General features: G+C 37.9%; 2 protein-coding genes across 2 annotated transcripts in view; both read left to right on the forward strand.

Annotated features, from left to right (window-relative positions):
- LOC106639752 (protein CEPU-1) overlaps positions 1–16,662 on the forward strand; it is a 198,654-nt gene that overhangs the window by 26,838 nt on the left and 155,154 nt on the right. The gene's annotated exons all lie outside the window — the stretch shown is intronic.
- On the forward strand, positions 11,836–14,214 carry LOC149375175 (uncharacterized). Its single transcript, XM_089590053.1, has 3 exons — positions 11,836–12,201; positions 12,284–12,857; positions 13,476–14,214. Exons 1-3 carry the CDS (start codon positions 12,129–12,131, stop codon positions 13,555–13,557), a joined length of 729 nt encoding a protein of 242 aa, XP_089446179.1. The 5' UTR covers positions 11,836–12,128; the 3' UTR covers positions 13,558–14,214.

The following is a 16,662-nucleotide window of genomic DNA, read 5'->3' on the forward strand; positions in this document are numbered from 1 at the left end:
GATGGTGGTGCCGATGGTAGGATCGCGCCCGACTGCGAAACGATCCACTACTGGGGAGAGAAAACTTTCATTCGTCGTAAATACTTACTTATCCTTCTTTTCCCTTTGCCTCTTTACTTATTTGTTTCTTTTTTTTTCGTGAAGTCTCTGTGTCTCCTTCTTCTCTTCCATGCGTTTCTATGCATAGGTATGTAGTTTTTTGTCATCAAAGTGCAATCCACCTTCAAATTTTCAACGATATCGCAAAATACCTGCATCACAATACACGTGTACCGATCATGTATGAATACGCGAAAAACGAAAACCTACACCGATGTAAACGTAATCGCCTGTATAGCGCTTAAAACTGCGCGAGAACTGTAAACTCTCATGGGCTTTAACATGTGTATCTTCACGCACTTTATTACCTGCTGTTCGCGAGATAAAGCCCCCGAGTGCAACATATGCATTATTATAATAGCAGTATCAGCTAGGAGCAGTCACAGCACAGCTGCAAAGTACATTATGCGCTCACGTTTACGGTACACCTATAGTAATGCCAGTATAGTCATCTGGTGAGGCGTGAATGTAGAAAATTAACACTCGCCGATAAAGATCGAGGGGCGTAGACGCAATGCAGGTCGCGCATCATACAATAAAAGCATCAACTGCAGCGTGCCATGTTTTTCGCCTAAAGCCAGGGAGCGAAATCGGTGCATTGGCTCGAGCAAATGTTAATCGCATGATCGGCACACCCCCCTTCTCTAGAAATGGAGAAGCACAACTCACGGCGTCTTTTCGAAGCTATTGCCATAACTCGGAGTTTTGATGAAAACAAGAGCAGCTCGTGGACCTCTGATGGAACAAAAAACTTTTAAGTATGAAGGAGTTTTTACAAGAAATGTTGGACTGAATGTCCAAGGTGGCCAACAATCCGTGTATGCTTTATTGCACATCATACTCTTGATAAAACTGTGTCACGCCGCTTACAAAATAATCAATCGAATGAAATAAAAGATCTTTGTTTTCCATTTTTATGATTAACGAATTTCACGCTCCCATCTGTTGCTTCTGCTCACGATTGTTCAATCGTACGACGACACATTGGCGCAATCGACATTCATGAAAACTGTAACGCATCACCAACGGTTCTCCATCTCCGCTCATCAGTAAAATGATTAACGGCTAAGTTTTTACTTGACTTTCCAGCGATAATTGTTACTCTTCGTGGAAGCTCTCCGAGGTGAGCTATATACTTTTCACCAGAGCTCCGGAAATTGTACTTTTTTTTTCACTGCAGCTCTGAATATTGTTCCGCGAAACGCTACGGTCTTCGCCTGGGTACCATTACTTGAACTTGTCTTTCTCGAAGAATTTCTATGTAAACCAGTTTTCGCGAGAGTCTAATTTACGTTTGTTTTCGTATGCCAGGCGTCCATATCTACTCGAATTCTCTTGCGTGCACAACCTGAGAAAATGTTACACCAATTAAGGTAATGCGCATTCGCAGGAGTTAATCTTATTTTCACGCGATTTTCCAAGTCACTGGTAACAGATCGCGTAGCTACATTATAAGCCAACACAATATTTACGTAGACAGTGGCTTTGATAAACTCCATGTACATGGTACAATCGGTGATTTCAAAATGCGCGTATTAGATAAAATACCGATCAGCTTGAGTAATTGCTATTTTATTGCCGTGGATAATTCAGCAGTGAGATAATTTTCCGCAATTAGCAGTACACAGTACGTATACACATTCACCTGATGTACGTACAATTTCGCGATGGAAAGGATTCTCGTAACAAATCGCGATTCCCGTTCGATCGATCAAGGTACTTTTATTATTAGAGCTCAAGTTGCGCTCAGCTATTCGCGGGCATGTATATTCATTATTTTTCTTACAAGCATATTGAGTCATTCCATATTCCCAGCTATTTTTTATTAACGTCAGACGTATGATAATACTAAATTCACCGCACCGTCCGTTTGGCTTTTCGAGGCGGGGGAGGAGGAGAAAAATCGTTACAAATATACTTTTAACGATCGGCTACCGAAACACCGCCCGCACGCGCGTGTCACCCGGCAGTGTAGGGAACAGCGCCAAGAGGCCGAAACGCCCCGTCGAGTCCGCGATAATTTTCAATTTTGCTGCGCGCTAATCCGCTCCCATCAATAAAAGCCGCCCACCGTCGCCAACGAGTCGCGGGGGACGCTCGGTGCTGATGCTGCGGATCGTCTATCGCCATAAGCAGCTCGGCGGCTCGGTGTTGGGGAAGCACTTTCCAGTACGTCATCGAGCACCGGGTATTTTTGGTGGATTGGTGAGGAGAGACGGAAATTGGACACAAAAACAATATGGTCTGGGAGCGGGGATGATGTTTTATCTAAACGTGGGAGGGTAGCAGAGTGTGGGGTTTTCGGGGATACTCATAAGTATAGGAGTGCAAGTGAGCTAAATGTTGGAAATGCTGTTAATGGCGATTTTCCTATATTTCAGTTGAAAGAATGATTTTCGTTTGATCTTCCGAAAAATACTTCGGGTTCGGGGGATATCTGCGCAGATAATGGATTTTCTTACGAATACTCAAATTCGAGCTCAGATACGTATTGAAATACATTGTTTCGCAACTTTTTCTTTCTTTTCGATGCAATGGACAGGAAAATGTTTGATTTTTACTCGGCTTGGCATTCCTACGGCACAGTACTTGAGATTTTTCTTTCAGCTAAAATAATGCATTGTACATGAGTGTTTTGGAGAAAAAAAAATTTCAAAGTATTAGAATACAACATTAAAATATAACGAATCAAATACTGCTCTACTAGTTTTCATCTGAAAAATTTCTAGTTAAAAAAAAAAATTATTTATCATAGTGCTATACATCTTTTTGTCATTTAATATTACACTGATATCCTGGTCATGTTCACTTTCAGAATTTTAATTAAACTCGTTATGGTAAAAACCAATAAAACAGATGGTCGGTTTGTTTTGAAAATAAAAGTATGAACGGTTGTGAATTACTTTCAAGTACCAAAGAAATTTAGTAGTGATTTTGTAAGCACACTTTGAACACAGAACATTTTAAAAAATATTTTGAATAAATAACAACATTTCCCGTGAAAAGCATTTCACTCATATATATATATGTACACCTTGATCCCTCGTACAGACCTTGTCCCGTGACTATTTTTACACCCGGTGGTTTGACACCTCCATCCTCTGCCAAGTATTTGGTAATGGAATTTTCGCCAGTAAATTTAAAATTGACTCCGCAAAGGCCACACTTTTCTACCCAATAACCCTTAATGTATCTCGTTTGATATCTTGTACGTGAATGTTTATCACAGGGTAGTAATTTATTCAAATATAGCTATAGTTAAAGTATCTCAACTATTATCTCGATAGAGTTAAAACAACGATACGCAGTGAAAAAAAAAAAAAAAAAAAAAAATTACACATCAACACGGCTGTGATTTCCAAAACCAAGTACACTCGAACGAAGAATTCAAAGGTTCATCAATATAAGTAGCCATCACCCCTGCCGCCTCCAAAGAAACGGTCACGCACGCGACTCTACTCACTTTCTCGATCCTTTTTTTTATTCGCACCCGACACACAGACAACTGCGTTCCATTCGTTCCTATCAGACGAGTATTTTTCTTTGTTTTTTTTTTCGTCCCTCGGCGAAACTCGATCCAAACGACCAAACACGCACACACTATATATATATATATATATATATATATATATGAGTACCCACACAGCCAAGGCAGTGCGGCCGCGGGCAGTCATGCGTCGTAAGAGCTTTTTCGCGTCCTGGATCAACTCCCCGGCCCCTTTTTCCTCAAGCAGTGCACCTCACCCACGGCCGGTATAAGTACACGTGGCTATACTTTACGCCGATTGCCAGCGCGGAGGGAAACCAAGAGCGATAATGAGCTTAGGGCGTGATCGGAGCGGCAAATGTGGGACGGATCGTTTTTATAATAGCGAGATGAGCGGGAGCTCCGTGCGGGTTACTTGCCAGCGAGAAAGCGCGAGGAATCGGAATTGATGACCGTCGGCGTCGAGTACTTGTCACACGCCACCCCCGATTTTCGCAAGTGCAACCAGAGTACATATCTATATATAATTGGTGATCAGAAAAAGGTGGTTGACGAGAGCGTGGACTCTGTCGATTTCGTTATAGAGGCTTGCACATTTCGCGTAGGTGCATTGCTATACACAAAATATTTCATTCCATTTCAACGTTTTAAAATAAGCTTGGTAAGCGACAATATATACATGATGACAATACTTGAATGTTACAGCTCATCAGGGGGTAAGACATTGCAAATTAGCTGTATTTGTATGTTGAAGAAATAACATGTAACTACAAGAGTAGTGGTTGGAAAGTATCTTGCATTCGCTCATTCCACCTCAACTTTTGTGGTTTTAACGTTTATACACGATTCGTTCGCAATTTTTTACCCTATAAAACTGTTATTGCTATAACATGCGTCGCTCTGCACGCAAGTGCTCGATGCTTTTTTCCTTTAAGATGGACAATTTGCTGCCTTGTGCACTTCCCTGTTCAATTCAGCCACCATTTAGCTTCCTTTTCCCTCCACCTACAGAGCAGACATATACAATAGCTATACCGTTTGGATGTACAATCATTAACGTCAACAAATCACTGAGGTACACCTGTATTAATTACCTAATGCATATTATTGGGCAGTTGTGAAAGTGAAGAAACTCAATGATGTATAAAGCGTTATAACGCTGCGAATTTAGTCATATCCAGTTAGTGTTTCCCTCGGTAAAATTTTTATGGTGGAAAATACTCTCGCGTCTCCACACTCGCATGAGAAATCGAAGGGATCAATAGAAATAAATAATCAAACATTTTGGAACACATTTTAAAGGTAACCATTTACCGAGATGTGAGCACGAATATTATTCTTCTTAAACTGGTACTCCAGGAAATCGTACTTTTCACAAGACAGAGTCGAATCTCGCATTACCAAACACGAGAATTCGCAGGTATACCTCATCGAGAGCCATCCATCTCGGATTAGTATTCGCATGGGGTGTACCGTTTTAAAAGCGGGGACCCGTTCGTGATTGAATTTCGGAAGGCGCGCCTGCGAGGCTTCCATATCGCTGATGGACGAGCACGCACTCATTTACAAGGAGACGATGGCACCGTTCGGATTGCAGTAACGGAGCTGCACCTATCTCTCTATTCTCTTTTCCCCCCCTTGCTTACACTGTTTTTTGCAACACGAGCTAATTTTGCTGAGATACCGTCTCCATACAACTTTGTTTTTTTTAGTCAGGCTTGATGAATTATCTAGACGAATGGGAAATTTTGATCATAAACTCAGCAAATCGAGCATGCATTTGCGAGTGCTAAACTTTTTTTAAAGTACTGGACGAGGCTCACATTTACTCAGACGACGAGAACAGTTGAATAGCAGTTATTGTTTGAAAAATTTCTTAGCTCAGCCAAACTTGTGCTTAGTTTCCTGTACGAAAATTTTACCATTGACAAATACCAACTTTACGTGACATACGTTAAAAAGTATTGACAAACCTTCTTTCAAATAAAAAAAAAGGAATGCTTATTTTAATATCTACCCAGCTGTATTTAGTTATCAATCACACGTCAAAAGTCTTGACTAAATAATATCTTGCTGTACACAAGCAGTTAGTGTAACGCATTGTTTGCAAATAACGCCGTTTATTGTGTATACATGCATTCTTTGAATATCCTTACATTTACTCAAATTACTGCATAATAATTTGTGTTTCGTTGTTTGGGCTTTTTTCATGTTTCAGTATGTACGACTCTTTTGAATTGTATATTGAAATAATCCGAGTTTAAAAGCAAAAACTTATCTGCAACAAAAAGTTGATGAAATTTTGAGACAAATTTGAATGACGAATTGAATTTTTATTACTAATGCGAATCTTGCTCGTGTAAACTCATTAAGGACTATACAGTAAAGAGCCTTTTACCTCGCATACCAAAACTAGAGGCGAACAATTGAATTACAGGCTATACGGGTAATTCGAGATTCAGAGAAACGCGAGAATACAGCCGGTTGAGAGAACCATGGAACTTGTAAAAAATGTGGAGCTCTACTCGTTTAAAAAGCCATCGATGAGCTAATGTGATTTATAATCTCATCGAAATTTGGAACATGTTTTTAATTAAGTCGCAAACAATTTGCTGAGCTGAAACTCTGATGAGCTGTCCAATGAAGATGACAATTAATTGGTATATCACTAAAATTTAAAAACTCGTAGAAGACGATAAGCTGGACATATATACCTACAGGGCTCGTGGCTCATAGATATACATAGATTGGAGGTGTTGAGTGTTGCGAGAAAGACCGATAAAAAGTATGCATGTGAGTTTCTCGTAGAGAGAAAGTTATTCCTATATATTTAAGATATGAAGTGTTTTTCACAATATTTCAGTGATTGGATTCATATTACAGAGATCGAGGCAAATTATATACAGGCATTAAGGCAGTCGCAACTGAATGACGTTGTGTTTTTTTGTAATGCTCATCCAATTACACTCAAAACTTTTTAAAAAGGGGAGCTGTAAATTACGAATAAACACAACTTTCCTCGGTGAAAGTTTCCTCTGAAAAAAAACTTCCTCGTAATCTTTCTCAAATGATGTAATTTTCAATGTAACCCAGTTTTTAATGGAATACAATTACATTTACGGTGCTTTTTATCATACTGCTCGGTTTATCAGCACCACCAACTGTTAATTGACATACCTTCTAAACTCACAAGTCCACAATAGTTTTGCAATTAAATGTTTATTAATAATTATTGAATTTAACCTGCAGAGGACAGAAAATTTGAATTACTATCTTGGCGAATACTGAATAGAACGAAAAATCTTGAAAAAAGAAAAATTGTATTTTTTTAATAACTGCAAATCGGTGTTGTTTTGTGATAATTGGTTGACCTTCGAATGCTCAACCTTACACTCTCGAATTGGACCGTATTCGAATGCAGTTTTTATTGCAGCAGTATCGCTATAAACATACAGTTATAACATCTTGGTAAGAAATAAACGGTCACTACTGCAGTGTTATTTTGGTCCACTGCTCAACAATGGTTGCAGTTGTACATTGTACAAAACCAGATGTTTGTGTAAACAAACATGAACTCAATCCTTACGGCTTCAGATTCTCTGTTTGACATTACACAATGACAAAACTATTATTAATGATATGCTTTTTTGATGTTTTGAAAAATTACGTCACGATTAAAACGGAGTGTACAACTTATTTGCACCTCACGTAACTTGGAAGGAAGGATTTAAAAAATTATGACATCCAAGTTTCGAAAATTATCCTTTGCATATTTTGATAGCTCGTTTTTCGTGACATGACCAACACGTTATTATTACATTAGATCTGAATGTGGTTGATGATAGTGTCAAAACCATATCAACTTTACAGAAATAAACTTTGTAACTTTGATGCCGTTAAATTTACGTCCGGATTTTCGGTTTTTTTAAAACTTGTGTAAATCGCAGCTGTGAAATCTCATGCTCCCCTTGAATTATTTCGCATACATTTTTTACTTGGCAAAGCTCCGTCGCGACGTGCCCCTGACACGCGTGTCTTTTTAAAAATTTTTTGTGATACATCTGTCCTCAGCTATATACACGTATGCATGTATCAATCGACACCCAGTGGACGGGCTAATAAAGCTGTACCAGATGCAGCAAAAACTCGCTCGTGCGAGTGACTCGAGTAAGTATTCATCGTAGTGCTACATCGTTTTTCTAGAATTTTCAGAGCGCAAAAGTATATTTGTTTTACAAAGTTCGAGCGACACGAAAATATATATACATCACCGAGGTATTTTCAGTGTGTCGGAAGGCGTCGCTCCGTAGGTACTATTTTAGAGCTGGCTAGGCGGATACGTGAACGTGTATATATGTATAAATACACGTCACGTACAGAAAGAGCTGTGCGTACAAACGAGGTCATTGGCACCCGGTGGATGTGCTCCCGCAATCAGATGACTGCAGTTGGTGCTCGGAGTTTATTGCGTAACTGTTTTACAACAATGGCTCGGCTTATCGTGTTCGTTTATTCGAATGCACACGAGGCCGGCACGTTTCACGGCGCTGTAACGTTGTGCTCGTCTCTTCGAGAGTTTGGCATCCAGATCGAGTTAACCAAGGGCCGAAATCAATGCCGCGCTTACCCACGATGGTATAGACTTGTTTTACTCCGTCTGTACAGCTTTTTTTTCCAACTGCGTACACGTGAGAATAGCTTTCGTTGGAGCACGAAAAGTCTGGTCTGTGACACAGGTTCCAGATGACGAATGAAACAGAAATTTTGTGCTGTAGGTAGGGATGCGTGGGGCATGACAATCAGATTCCCGCGATGAGATGAATGCTACCCTAATTCTCAACTCGAAAATCAAGAAATTCCGTATCTCTAAATGTCCGAAAAGCTTTAAAATCTCACAAATGTAACGGAAATATCTAATATTATAATAATTGGGCCCAATCGACACAAACGTATATTTATATAAAAAAATAGTTTTAACATAACGGCAATGTCATATACCAGGAAGATAGTCTTTATAATTGCGAATAAATACTATTCTAGTATCCTAACAAGAGCAAAAAATATCATGTTCAATGCAATGTTATTTATCAACGTCAGTATTAGGCATTAGAAATAGAATGTATATTTTAATTATTCCATAATGAGTTAGTTCTTATTATGGAATACCTGAAAAGTCATTTGTTTCATAAAATTCAAATTTATTTTGTATATACTATATTGCGTAGAAAAATAAATGTTTCACGGTGCATGTGGACGTAATCACCAATTATTGAAAAACTTTCTTATCTTATCTCATGAAAATACTAATTATTGTTTGTCTTCTTATGAATTATCAAATAAGTACCTACTCATCATTTATTCCGAAAATCGTTTTTTAATATGTACGTGCTGCATAAATACTTGGCATGGTGCACGAACCGATTTTCGATTTAAATTTTTTCTTGAAAAGAGGACGATTCAACGACAACAAAAATACCGATCCCAAAGACACCGGAGCGTGATTTACAAGCTTGCAGTGTCGAGTCCATCCACCATTCATTGATGCACCAAGCTGACATAGACCTCTTTGCTGTCGATGCACGCATTAGATATACTTATGCTTTTGGCGCCGACGGCGTGCGCAAATTCAAATGTAAATATTCCGATCGGAAACGAAACGAGAGCGCGGCCTCCAACGCTCAGCTTGCCGGTGAGTGCAAGCAGCAGGTGAGCTTCGCTATACACCTATATATATGTACTGTAACGTTACGTGTAGTAATTTCATGTGGACGATTTTGGTGGCGAAAGCTCACCTTTCTCGTCTCAAGGTCTCTAAGCCCCCAACGGTCGTCGCCTTATCTCACACTCGCGCGATAGCTAAATTAAGTATGCGACATTTACACGTATACACGTGCATACTTTCCTACACACTGCGTGTCAACTTTCGACTTTTTTTTCCCCTCCACGACGCAACGGCTGTTTGTGCTCGTGATATGCGGGCTGGCGTGAATTTCAAGACAAATTCTTCCGTACCTATACGCCCACGAAAAGCCAACAGTCGCTCGCTTGTTTCGCGTGTGTTTGCCCCACTGTTTGCGCAGCATACGTTTTATCGAATGATTTTCGCTGGTAGGTGATTTTTAGCTCTTTTTTTCTTTGAAAAAACCTTTCGCCTGAGCTTGCAACAATTCGCCCTTCGTATGTTTTCCATTGTTTGAAACGTAGGTATGGGTACACGTGAGCATGTATACATTTTTTTTTTAAAGGATATTCTATACCGGGTAACTCGATCTCGCGAGACAAATCCCGAGTAAATCGACGGCTGCTTGGTTCTTTCATCCAAGCCGGTAAAAGTATAAGTAAGCATCCCTCACGGATACACATAGTTTCTGTTCTTCCTCTGCCTTGTACAAATGATGTGGATAAACTGGGCCATGCAATCGAGGCTTTTCCTCGTACATACTCGAAGGCTGGGACTCTTTCCTTGACTTGTCTCTGAGGAATTTGTCCTGTGCGAAACAATGCTTGCCTGAGAACTGTAAACTCGTTGGACAATTTTTTTTCTCATATTTCGAGTTTCGTTTACCTATTGGTCAACGAAACTATAATGGATTATGGATGATGGATCATTTTCCATTCGTTGCAATGAGATGAGCTTAGGTATAATTTTTTTTTTTATGAACCTCCTGAGCTACTTGAATAGCTACATAATACATTACCAAGAACTCTATATATGCACTGTGTTATCGATAAATAAATTTAAGTTTTCGATATGTGCAGAATTAAGAAAAATCAGAAACTTTTTTTTTTACTTTAATTTGCAAAAATATCGTAACAAAAGAACGCGCTGAAAGAAGGATTTGTTAGTAATTAACTTCATATGTTAGTTATTAACTTACGTATAATATGTATCCCGAAACCATATACGTATTGTAATAGTTAAAATATCAATTCCAATATTTTGCCTTAGTAAAAATAATATTTTAACTGATAAATAGAGAACTTTGTTTACATTTTCATTACATAAAATAGAGGACTGCACGTAATCTTGTTATATTTTTATTGCATAATGTATCGTTTTAATGATATTAGAGTAGTAAAAGTATTAAAAATGGCATGTTGACTATGAACATTCCGACTGTGTGCAGTTAAAATTTAAAAAGTTATAAGGAACATGTTAACTTATTTTCTGTTAATATACTTGTATGTTGGTGGTAAATAAATCACCATCTCGTGCGTTAAGAAAACGTATGGATTCCACTATTACAAAGAGCGACCTTAAAAATGATGGGATGTATACGTAAGTCGGGTAAAGTTGGCAAATCCGTTACATACAATTGCGAACTATAACTTTTTTAACTAAAAATTTTTGTTGTTCAACAATAACAATACGAATTGCGTATTAAGTTTGAACACCGATCCCAATAGGACAAGATGGTTAAAAAAAATGGCAAAAAACGTCAAAGTCACTTTTTTGCGATTTATAGAAAAACTATGCATTTGACAAACAAAGTGTAATAAAAAAAAAAGTGCGCAATAAAAATACGAATCGAATGAGTTTTTTTTTGTTTTTGAGCTCCGATCAGTACAGTAGTTTTTTAATAAATTGCAAAAAACCACTTTTATGACCTTTTTTCGAAATTCCATTACTCTCGTTCTATTAAATATGAAGACTTGAAACTTTAAAAGAATATGTGTTTTATGAACCTCAATACCCATACAAAATTTTAGCAATGTAATACTTTATGAGAAACTTTAAAAAAACTAAAAAAAGGTCCTTTCGAAAAATGGCCATAAAAAAGTTTTGAGCCAATGTAGACCAATTTCCCAAACGTGCTTCTGTTAATCAAGATTTGCTCTACAACATCCTGCAATGCCGTACCATTTTACTAAGCCAAAGTGTAAAAAAAAATTTATTTTAAAAAAAGGAGCTTCCAGAGGTGGTGGGGGGACGCCGAGCTTGAAATGCGGCAATAGGAAAAATTTCGCAAAATTTTGACTGAAATACAGTGCAACGTTTTGAGCTATAGGTGACACACAATGTGCTAAGTATTTTGTAATACGTGAGTAATTTTGAATTTTAAAGTTTGTGCTAATCGGCAAGTTAAAACACTATGGATTTGATTAACCACGCGCGTACATAGATACAGTCTAAAGCTCAAGCCATTACTCACTCAGTAATCATCAGTTTTACATATAGATAAGCGCGAGCACCAATTGGTTATGAAAATATTTCATAGAATGTACTTAACGGCAACAATATTGCTTACTAAATGCTTACCAAGAAATAACAGATAATGGGTTTATAATCCCTTTCACAGAGAAAGTATAACAATGACTGGGGTATTTAAAACCATGTGTCCGTGCATTACAAGTCAGTTCAGTGTTAACCTTTGATTTCAACTCGTACCTTTGAAGTATCAGTAAAAATCTATTATCGTGATCGCAAATATAATACCTATACAGAAATTCTTTAAATCGTCGAAGACTGTGCTAAAACCCCGTGCATCTGCCAAATTAAAATAATATAATAAAATTAAAGCACAAAGTTGTCCCGGAAAAAATGGAGATGCAGTATCCAGACCAGTTGAATGATGTAGCTGAGGAGCACAAGCCTCAAGATGAGGAAACGAAAGGTAAACGTCATACTCGCATAACTGCTTTGCATTAAAAAAAAATCTGTGTAAGTGTACATTATGTGCGTTTGGATATTTCCAGACGAATGTGCTAAGAAAGCAAGAAGCAGGACGATATTTACATCGCCGCAGATTATGGCGCTCGAGCACATATTCACCACAACCAAGTATTTGAACCAGCCCCATCGAGTTCAAGTGGCGCAGCAGTTGGAACTCCCGGAACTTCAGGTGAAAATATGGTTCCAGAATCGTAGGATGAAGTTCAAAAAAGACAACGGAAAATGCCCTGAAATCCGAAACATCGTTAAAAAGAGTAAACCGCTGCCATCCCCGGCGACGCCAGGCCATGAGTTGGGTGCTATCGGTGTCACCGAATTGCTCCAAGACGAGCTGCCATCGAACAGACCGGAAGAGCCGTTGTCTCCGTATCATCGGCAAACGCGTACCCCCCCTCAGCAGATACAACAATCAACGATGCCCCAACAGCCGAAGAATTTTTTTGAAATGCAGCAGAAACCATCGCTACACCCATACTCCACTCAACAGCCTCAAGGTTCGGAACGGATGCCACAGCCTACAAACCCTACAGTCCTGACATCTTCAATTCGAGACAGAGATCTTTACTACAGTTCGTCTGCTTATTATAATTACGCCAGGTAATGTGAGATTTCATTATTCATTTTATCGTTGAAATTTCAACGATATAAAGAGCATTGGAATAAAACTTTCTTTTCGCCTCGCAAACATATAAAAGTCTTGGTATTACTTGAGAAATTCGCGGAATGAAAACAGTTGCTAACTATGGTAAAAATACAAAAATGTTGAATCATCCGTTTCAAAAAAGTAGTGTCGATAAATATTACATGAAGATACAAACAAAAGTAAATGTATAGGCTTGAAAAACTTCTTCCGTCTTTGGTTTGTAACTGTGCTATTTCATTATATGTATCAATCTTACCAATATATCCTATACTAAATTAACTTTTAATACTATCGTCAATATTGCTTAGTTGGAGATTTTAACGAATTTCAGAAAAAAAGGTACTTACCGAAGAAAGTGTTTTATGCACTGATATAAGACGATTACACAAGAGTCGGAATTAAAAATTTGATTCAACTTCAAAATGCGCGAACTAAGTTCTTACCATTTTTATAATTTACCTCTACTTTTGATATTGCCAAAAATGTAACAGTCAGTCATTAATTATATTTTAATTAAATTTTTTAGGCAACAGCATTGAAAAAATTTCGGTTAACTATTTTAATAATTGCAGATTCAAATTGGATGAGCTCGAACAAGAGCAACTAATGCATCTGGAACAGCTAAAGCAACAATTTTATTCACGGTGTGACTGATGCGACAGCTCCAGCAACATAACCAGCCGCAAGTAAAACTAAAACACCTACAAGTACAGCAGCTACAATTCCAACAGTATAACCGCCAACCGCTGCAAAAATTTTTTCCGGTAGTTTCAACTACAGAGGATAACACGCGATCCTTTGCAACGATTGAAGAGACTGATTTTTTCAAGAAATTAAATAATTTATCTGTAACTTGGGATATAGATCAATTGATTTGAATCTCGTCTATGTTCTCGCAAAATGCGTATGCCATAAGACTGAAATGTAAACGTGAACTTTGATACATTCGATAACGTAGCTAACGTGTATCATACTGTCAATATTTCGAGCAGCAGCTTAGCTACTCTGTCGTTTCAAAACGAGAGCCTTTTGTAAACGAGATGATTTCGCTTACTTTTGCGTTTTTTATTTTCATCAAACTAAAGTATGTCAATATATGTACCATCACGTGCGAGAGCAGCTTCATGTTAAAACATATGTACAATTCGAAAATTAATGTGTAAGATTAAGTTGTATTTCTATTGATCAAAATTGATGATATATTTTTATTTGTAACGCGTACTGTTACAGAACAAGCTTCGGGAATTCTCGTGTAGATGGGGAGCAGGTAATTCCGATTTATTAAATAAATGGATAACACGGGCGCTGGCTTGAGCCAAGCCACGTGCGTGACAGTACTTGTAGAATATAATAAATTTTTATGTCAAACTTCACAAGAGACTCGTATCTTTTAGATAAACCTTTAAATACCACACAAGACTTTCAAAAGTCATTAATAGTGTGTAACAGAGTTTACTACGAAAACATTTATTTTTTAAGTTTTTAATCATTTTTCGTCACATTCATTGACGAAATCACAACTTTGCGTGAAATAACACACGTATAACAGGAAACAAATAATTAGAAAATTTCTTCCGTTTCTATGACTGATGCATCAAGCAAGAGAAAGCCAAAGGCACCAGTAGCTCTGCAACTCCAGGGTTTTCTACAGAAAATCTTGCAAAAGTTAGTTATACACAGAGACCAAAGAGACGTATCTGTAAGCAGGAGACACAGTTTGCGCAAACTCTTGTCTCCCGCTCACTTCCAATTAATAACTAATCAATGAGAGGGTGGAGTAAAATGAGTGTGCGCGATGACGGGACTCGCACGTTTTAGTAACGATCACGTCCACGCCTAAGTACTTTCACCTCTAATTGCCATGCGTACCTATACCTGTGTGTATATTATACATATACACACACATACTCATGACTTTGAGACTCGTCCTTTACTTACTCACTTTGGCTCGCACCTGTAGGAAATTTGACTCCCTAACTACGTATTTTTCAACTATATTCCAATGGTTCGGAAGTTATGCAAAATACGATGTCCCAATTGCTGTGTAAGTGATTGATATAATAAAATCTGAAGCGGTTTTTTAATATACCAATGACGATAGCAAATACATCCGTGGCTTCCCGGACAAACCGATTAACTCCATTTTTTTTAAATTGAGTTAGAACCGGAAGGCATATCCCTTTTTTAGTGTAGCTTCATCCAAACAAACTTTTGATTCGAGTTGCCAATTTCTCGTAACCGGCACAAGCCCTAAGCGATTAACTTCTAAAAGCCACATACTTAACCGTACGTATGGTATACGCGATTTGCGTTACACTTGAGCTGTTATAAAAGAGAGAAACTAGTAGCGAGACATTAAATTTTTACTGCAATATATTAGATTGAGGATAAGGGTAACGCATAATTAAACTCCAATAGCGCAACAGCCACATATTTGTAAAATTTTACTATAGGGGTAAATGGGTGCTAATGTCGGAACTATGCCGTAGAAAAGTGTACTCCTCTCAAGGAGCTATCACCCTCGCCATCACCTAAAGTAAATTTGTTTTGGCGATTGACGCTCCAGATTAGTTAAATTCCCTGCAACGGCAGTTCAAGCTTTGTTTCCGAAAAAAAGTAACACGATTCCAATTTTTCAATATCATTTTAAACGAAAAAAAACGAATAATGTTACTTTTCGTCGGGGCCTTCATTTTTTCGGTAGAACTGTACAAAATGATACAGTGCTATCGTTGAGTAAAAAAAATCTACTGCTCGTTAACAACTAATTAGTTAGCAGGCATAGTATGTATTGATATCTTTGTGGTTAAATACGTTCTTTTGGTAAATATTTATATATTTGAATAATCGAATAAGTTCCCGGCCTAACCGAATAAGTCCAAAATAGACTCGTAGCTACAAAGTCCATTGCAGTTTTTGATCGTCCATATAAAATTATAAAGTCTTGTCTTAGTACCTAATATAAGGCGCAGCAGGAAACGCGCAGTTTCTGCGCTGTCAAAAAGTAGCTTTTCAGTCTTTAAAGCCGTTTTTCTCGAAAATCACAAAAATGGAATTAATCGGTTTGTCAAGAAAGCCACTAATACATGCTTAATAACTCAGCATTGCAGAGCCTAATGGGCATTGTTCTCAGAAATAGCTGTAAATTATACTTAAAAAAAATATACATAAATCTATTTCTTAACGTTTCAAGGAAAATGATTAGTATTTTTAATATTAGTTTTTATATCAGGCACATTTTAAAATGTTTTTACTGATTATTTTAAAGTGTCATCAAAAGTAACGAGAAATTTGGAGAATTTCAAAAAATCCTATACATAATAACGAGAATTTGGTGATACCGTTACCTCGGCGCACTAAATGGATTTATTAATAAAACACTTTGACGATGGAATGTATTTTTTTTGCAAAGAGCTGTACACAGCAATATCATTGCAGTATTGGCAACCCAATGAAAATTCAGCGGCGTTAGTGAAAAAGTCTCCCGTCACGCGAGAGAACTTTTCATATATAACGTCATTGGCCGTACACGCTCACATAAAGTAATAATTTAGAGAGTATAGGCGCACTAAACACACGAAACTTTTAACGACTCGATACCAATGGCTTGTCTTTTTTTCTGTTTCAGGTGAGTCCCATTAGCCACCCTATACGCTGCTACCTGCCTTCCGACGCATCTTCACTTTTCGTCGACGGGTGAGAGTAGGTACCAGCACGAAAGCCCAGCACATACCAATCCCATCTCACGTTTCGTGATTT

This window comes from Copidosoma floridanum, unplaced genomic scaffold (genome assembly GCF_036245765.1).
Source record: "Copidosoma floridanum isolate Cflo_tuat_1 unplaced genomic scaffold, Cflo_Japanese_pri ptg000011l, whole genome shotgun sequence".
NCBI classification, from domain to species: Eukaryota; Metazoa; Arthropoda; class Insecta; order Hymenoptera; family Encyrtidae; genus Copidosoma; species Copidosoma floridanum.

Excerpts from the sequence above, each read along its gene's own strand:
- LOC149375175 (XM_089590053.1), top strand. The coding sequence starts at position 12,129 with ATGGAGATGCAGTATCCAGACCAGTTGAATGATGTAGCTGAGGAGCAC. Across the intron at positions 12,202-12,283 it reads TCAAGATGAGGAAACGAAAG|ACGAATGTGCTAAGAAAGCA; the intron begins GTAAACGTCATA and ends GGATATTTCCAG. Across the intron at positions 12,858-13,475 it reads GCTTATTATAATTACGCCAG|ATTCAAATTGGATGAGCTCG; the intron begins GTAATGTGAGAT and ends TAATAATTGCAG.